Here is a 6,519-nt window from a genome sequence, read left to right as displayed (position 1 = left end):
TATCCAGTGACTTAGCTGGTGGTCGGAAGAACTACGTGTTAAATCAGTTGTCTGAGGCAGCCAGAGGGTGCTCTAGATGTCACAGCAAAACAAAAGAACCTGGTTCACTTCACTGGGAGTGTGTCTCGCTACGTTTCCAACACTGTTTTGGCTGACTCAGATATTCAGCCATATGTATTCAAGAAGAAAAAGCAGCACCCTTCAGCTGCATTAGCCGTGTAAGAAGGTACGGCCGGAGAGGAAACAGCGACTGGTGGTGCCTTTGTTCAAGAAACTGAGTCATTCTGCTGCAATCAATTTCAGAGTGAGCAGTTTTTGTTGGACGCTGATGCAGAGCCGTGTGTCCATGACTACGTTTACCATCACTGCTGGGTAAATACTACGTGAAAGTGGTAAATGTTTCTTATAAAACCAGGCTGAATGGCTGTCGCTGCTCACTCGCTCTCTCTCTTTATGAAGACATAACAAAGACAAAAGCAGCAAATCCTTCATTTTAGGAGCTATGACCGTGGAGTGTTTGGCATTTTTGTTTGTAATAACGATGATTCACCGATTAATATTTGACTCTAACTGGAATGAGTCTTTGCCCTCACCTCAGACTCATCTGTGAGGACATTAATGTTGATGAGTTAACGTACCGTTGATTCCTCGGGGGGAGACCTCGGTCAGTTTGAGCCCACACTCCTTCAGGAAGGCGATGGAGACCTCCACGCTGTCGTCGGTGGGACGCTCCAGAAGCAGTGTGAGCATCTCCAGACACAAAACCTCGTGGGCCTGAAGCCGAGAAATCCCGAGGAGGAAAGAGGGAGGGAGGGAGGGGGGGAGAGAGAGAGAGAGAGAGAGAGAGAGAGAGAGGTAAACACGCCTCATTACAGCCGGACGCCAAAATTCAAACTCTCGCTCAATATTGAAATCATAAAAAAAAAGTACCTACCACGTTCTGGTTGATGAGATGAGCCACAAACTTTGAGGCTGTCAGACATTGTTGCTGAAAAACAAAACACATATTGGTTTTAATACATGACTAACACAAATGCTAAGAACACTAATACACAGTTAATAAAAGAGAAAAGACTGTTTTTGTTTTTTTTTATAGACAATTAAATAGTCTAAACTGCAGCAGGTGAACACACACAGTCTGGACACTGCTCAAAAGCTTCCCAGACTGCCAGTTATTTCTCTTATTGAGCTCCAGTTTCTGTCTCATCACAGTACTTTGGACTCATAAGGCTCCAGTCTGCTCAGGTTGGATCACTTCCACCTCCGTCACTAGAGGTGGGAATAGATTCAGATCGATTCTCCAGTCAAAACCAATTTTCTACTAAAAGACATAGAAATAGGGCACTATTTTTAGCCTCTCACTCCAGTGATCTATGAGCCAAAAAAATAAATCGACTCCTGCTGTAAGTCTACTAAAATGAAATTTAAAGTATAACTGGAGGTAAAGCTACACAATTTGGATTAAAGGGTTCTTGACTGCATTGATATCCACCACAACATGTGTGCTTAAAATACTTATAGTTTGTCACAAACAATACAAATAGAAGTTTCTAAAATGTTCAGTTCAAGCTCATAAATGTGCAAATGTATGCAGCGAGATGCTCCAAAATCGAATCAAATCATCTCCACCACATAGACCACCCGTTGATCCACTAATAAACTACAAAACAAACAGACAGACAGATACCTTAAGGTTGCGGCGGTAGCTCCTCCTGAAGGTCAGGATGAGGCGTTTGAGGATCAGCTCTCCGATCTGAGGGAACTTTGAGTTGATGATGGCGACGACGGCAGAGTAGACGTGAGTGAAGATGGGGGACGCAGCCTGAGCCTGGAGCACCGAGCGAGCGAGCGTACCTCTGACAGACGGACAGACAAACAGACAGGTAAGTAGTTACAGGGGAGGTTAGGCCGGCTGTCACTCAAGCAGCATATGACCTCCAGAGCCATCAGTCACACTAATCTGGTGACATGTCTCTTTTTAAGATTTTTTTTTTTTTTTTATAATCCTCTCTTAAGACAGTTGATGGTGAAGAGGCAGACAGGCGCTCCATGAAGTGTGACTGTAACAAAGCCAATAAATGATTTGCCTGTCAGCCCTTTTGTTGCGCGAAGTTTTACCTTTGAATTTACATCATCGAATTAATTTTCAAAGAAATATGAACACTAAAGCAAACTCAGCTCAACTTCACATGTCACTTAAACTTCACACAAGGCTCTAATGTGTCCTGAAGTGTATTTGACTGCCAAAAAGGTTAATTGTGCTGTCAAGGACAAATAGTCAGTGTTAATGTGCAGTTTGTTTGTTTGTTTGTGTGTGTGGGTTATTGTTTACCTCCCCCTCACGATGTTTTCCTGCAGCAGCTCCTGGATGATGTTGACAATGTTGGATACGTTGACTTTGTTGATCAGACCGTTGATGGACTTCTTCAGGGCCTCCCAGCTCATCCTCTGATAGGCCAGGCTGCAAAGGGGGTGGGGCATCAGTTAAAATGACTGACTCCATCAGTTAAAAAAACAAGATCTTTTGAGTATATAAAAGAAATAACTAAACACATTTTTACCTGCTCTTGTCAGTGATTTGCTGCTGCATCATGCGCAGCTTGGCGGGGGGGATGTAGGCGCCACCGGTCCTCGTCAGGATTGGATCGATCTCCTCCTTTTTCTTCTTGACGGGCGGCTCGTCAGCTGCAACCGGCTCCCTGTCAGGAGGAGAGGCAGAGCGTCCCCGCCTCCTGTGCTCGAACTCATCGTCCCGATTGCCCCGCCGATCAAAACGCCCATCCCTGTCGTCACGCCGATCGTCATAGCGATCTCTGAGCAGAGCAGGGAGGAAGACACAAGAGTAAAAGTCACTTTTCGGTTACATCATTTTTGACTTGGACTCATTTGAGGAGAGTAAACTGTTGTAACACAGTTGTTGGGCTCATTAAAGCTCCTGTAAGAAACTCTCAAGTCAAGCAGGGACAGAACGAGGAAGCAAATTCAACATACCTTGATAACTCTTTCAAAACTCAGGCTTAAACCTGAAGTTCCCTCACTAACCCTCAATCCTGCTGTGTAGTACAGATCCCTGGTCTGGAGCTGCTTAAATACGTCTGGTAGTTTTAGGGTTAGATAGAGTCTGATGTTTATGTTTACAGAGACAGCAAGATTAGCTTAAAAAAAATTTTTTTTTAAAAAGTGTAAAATCTTGAAGACGTTCAGTAGGTAACTACTCAGTGTTTTAATGCAGTTTGTACAATGAGAATCTTTGTTTTACTCTCATCAAATCTACATGTCACGACTTTTAGGCAGTCATGTGGCAGAGATACAGTCAGGACCATTACAGAAGGAAGTCTGTGATTTGTTCTGAAATTTTTTAATTAAAATAAAAACTGTTAACTTTAAAGTTAAAAAACAACTTACTAAAATGGCTACAAGTCAATTACAACCTCTGTTTGTGTGTCTGTTGGTTACCGAGCGTAGCGCCTTCTGTCGTAGTGATCCCAGTCCCGGTCTCTCTCTCTGGATCTGTCGCGTCCTCGTGACCTGGACCGATCTCTTCCTCTGGATCTGGATCTGTCTCTCTCTCTGGATCTGGACCGGTCTCGTCCCCTGGATCTCGATCTGTCTCTTGATTTGGATCTGGACCCATCTTTTTCCCTGGATCTGGATCTGTCCTGGTCCCATGATCTGGATCTGTCTTTCTCTCTGGATTTGGACCTCTGAAACAAGAAACAAGCAGAGTTTTAGTCTTCACAGATGAAGGATGGACTCGGACACCTCAGATAACAGAAGATGACAATGGAGAAACACAAAAGGCTTTTCAAAATCTGGACAGAGAGACAACCCAGCAGCGTAGTCTGTTTGGCTCAGCTCCTGCATTAAGTAAAAGCCTGTAGGTACCTGGGGAGCTCAAGTCTAAGATGACTGTAATGGACACAAAGTCCTCTTTCATTTGTGATTCTGTCAGTCAACAAGCTGCATCTTTATTCAGTGTTTCTACTCTGGTCACTCACGTGAATCTTCCCTGCTGACTTCAACCCTGGCTACTTCGCCCAACGTCACTGTCTCTGGCTTAAAATGGGTCTGTTGCCGTGGTAACTGACTCTTCAGACTAAGCAGTTTGTTCACACCAGCTGTCCAGAATTGCAAAACATTCCAAAAGCCTGACCTGAAATCGACTTTGCGAGTTGAAGACTCCTACACATCCACTTTTTTCAAAAGCAACATAATCCCATTTTAAAGGAATCGTTTTGGGAAATAGTCTTATTTCTTGAATTGTAATGATCAATCAAAAGATTGCTTCAGTCATTTATCAAGCAGAGATGGTGATAAAATGCAAAACACTGTTGAGTTCCAGTTTCCACACTGTGATGACTTGCAGCATTTCTGTGTCTCACATCATAATAAACTGAATATCTTTTGGTTTTTGGAATCTTGATTGGACAAATTCCATTTCAAGATGTCACTTCAGGCTCTATGATTTTGCGACAGGCCATCTTTCATCATTTTTAAGATTTGGTGACATAAGAATGAATCAATTATCTTGAGCTCTTGAGCACATTTACCAAAGTAAAACAAAACGACTAAAAATCACCACAACCATTATCAAAACCAAGTCCATCACATCGGTGACTGCGCTAACATGCAGATAAGATTCTGAATTCGGAGAAGAGGCAATATTTACAGACACAAACAGCAATTTCTCTTTACAATGGGAATCTCGAATACTTGTTTAGAGTACTGCAGGGCCCTAGGAAGTTTTTTTCAGTTTAATTTTATTATTCTGGTACTACTGATGTTTCTCGCTCCACTGTGGCTGGTCACCGCACCATTTTCAAATAAGGAGCTATAAGTCCTGCAAATGCTCAAATATAAAAATGCTTCCGACATAAATTTGTCAAACCCCTGAACTTGTTAGGAGACATTAGTCTTTTCTACTTCACACTGCCGGAAGTACACAGCAATCAGAGCATGTAACATCCACTTTGGTCCTTACTTACTTTTATCTGAGCCACGCTGCTCCTAATCTTTCTCATTGCACTGTGATTTTCATCCTCATCATCACTGCTGCTGCTGCTGCTGCTGTCAGAGCTGTCGGAGGCGGCGCTTCTGGAGGAGCTACGGCCTGCAGGACTGGCCCGAGGGGAGGGACGCTCTTTGGGGCTTCTCTCCACCGAGTTCGGCTGCTGAGGCCTCGGTGCTGCAGGACCGGACTCATCCTCTGAAGGTCCTGCGGACAGAGACGGAGAGCAGTGTTGGGACATCAAATATAAAATCTACAAGATCTACAGCATGAAGTATAAACGGCTGGTTTCACTCACCACTCTGTTCTCTCTGTGCAGGACTAGGACTTCGACTTCTGCCTGGAGAGTCCATACCTGACAAACAAACACACATAAGCAAAATAAATAAGAAAGGTGTCATCCATTGCTCTGGGGAAAAAAAAAAAAAAAAGCAAAACTAAATACTTTAAGATAACCTTGTGTCTGTATCACAATACAATAAAATATCCAAATATCACCCAGAGCTAATTTATAGGCCCGAATAATCTACTTTTTTTTGTTGTCAAATCGTCAGCAGAAGCCATCTCAGATGTTCACTCTTTATACACTCATATCTCCCCATTACATCTCATGAACTTCCTGTTTTTTCTCTCCCATAGTTTTTTTTTTTTTTTTGCTTATTGTCTGTTGTCTCTCCATTCAGTTCCCTCGCTGGCATAGTTTCTGTTCTTTCTTTTAGCAGCTGTCCACCGGCCATGGAGCTGCGTGTCTCTGCTGTGATTGTTGGCCCCACAAACAGCTCATGTTTTGGATCTCTATGCTGTCTAACTTTGGCTTGAATAAAAATGAATGCAACTACAAAATAGGTACCGTTTCATTTCCTGTTAATATAGCTCGTATTTACTTCGTTTTCGCAGTGGTTTTTCAAAGGTTATTTCCTGGTGTTCATCTCAGAGAGAGACATATTTTAGACCCACAGCAGATAATACCGACCTGACCTTTGCCTGTTGTTGTTTTTTTTGGGGTGAAATGAACCTTTAATGCCTTTAACGTTTCTCACTATTTTGGTTGTAAGCTAACGTGCTGGAACAGCTAACACCGCTAAAAGAAAAAGCTGCTTTTTTTTTTTTTTACAAAATAAATAAGTGTGTACGTCCAAATCAATAATGAAAGTCTCGTTATAACACCGGTGACATCCGTCGCTCCATTTTCAGCCAGTTTTGTCGCCATGTGTTTGAACGCGCTAAACTTAGCTTAGCCTGCTAATACTATCGTAGCTGCAACACGCTAAACTCGCGGCTATTTTTGCTGCTCTTTTGCTCATAACCTCGAGATTTTGTTCTTCTCCGTCTCTGAGTAGAAACGCCGTGTTTTTCTTTTGACTTTTGTTCGCTTTAAATATTCCCTTACCGTTTTGTTTTCACCCCCGGACGTCTCCTAAAAAAAAAAAATCACTTCACAAAATCGTTCTTGTGGCGGAAAACTTCCTACGATACTCCGACGTCACTTCCGGGGCTACAAGACCGCTTCC

The 6,519-nt window shown here is 42.9% G+C and overlaps 1 protein-coding gene across 1 annotated transcript in view; it reads right to left on the bottom strand.

Annotated features, from left to right (window-relative positions):
• The window catches only part of cwc22 (CWC22 spliceosome associated protein homolog), a 16,103-nt gene extending 9,614 nt beyond the window's left edge, over nucleotides 1-6,489 (bottom strand). Inside the window, exons 1-9 of the mRNA XM_069154327.1 lie at nucleotides 6,399-6,489; nucleotides 5,307-5,363; nucleotides 4,986-5,215; nucleotides 3,457-3,704; nucleotides 2,562-2,813; nucleotides 2,333-2,461; nucleotides 1,688-1,856; nucleotides 935-988; nucleotides 639-774 (exon numbers count right to left, since the gene is read on the bottom strand). Of these exons, the coding sequence (XP_069010428.1) occupies nucleotides 639-774; nucleotides 935-988; nucleotides 1,688-1,856; nucleotides 2,333-2,461; nucleotides 2,562-2,813; nucleotides 3,457-3,704; nucleotides 4,986-5,215; nucleotides 5,307-5,361 (1,273 nt within the window). The 5' untranslated portion in view covers nucleotides 5,362-5,363; nucleotides 6,399-6,489. The remainder of the gene's footprint in view (nucleotides 1-638; nucleotides 775-934; nucleotides 989-1,687; nucleotides 1,857-2,332; nucleotides 2,462-2,561; nucleotides 2,814-3,456; nucleotides 3,705-4,985; nucleotides 5,216-5,306; nucleotides 5,364-6,398) is intronic.
• Between the last annotated feature and the right edge of the window lie 30 nt (nucleotides 6,490-6,519).

The sequence above is a fragment of the Embiotoca jacksoni genome, unplaced genomic scaffold, assembly GCF_022577435.1.
Source record: "Embiotoca jacksoni isolate LCO1_2020_lvr unplaced genomic scaffold, fEmbJac1.0.p SCAF_2, whole genome shotgun sequence".
Taxonomy (NCBI): Eukaryota; Metazoa; Chordata; class Actinopteri; family Embiotocidae; genus Embiotoca; species Embiotoca jacksoni.
Note: the sequence above shows the minus strand (reverse complement) of the source record. Positions and strands in the feature narration are given on the sequence as shown.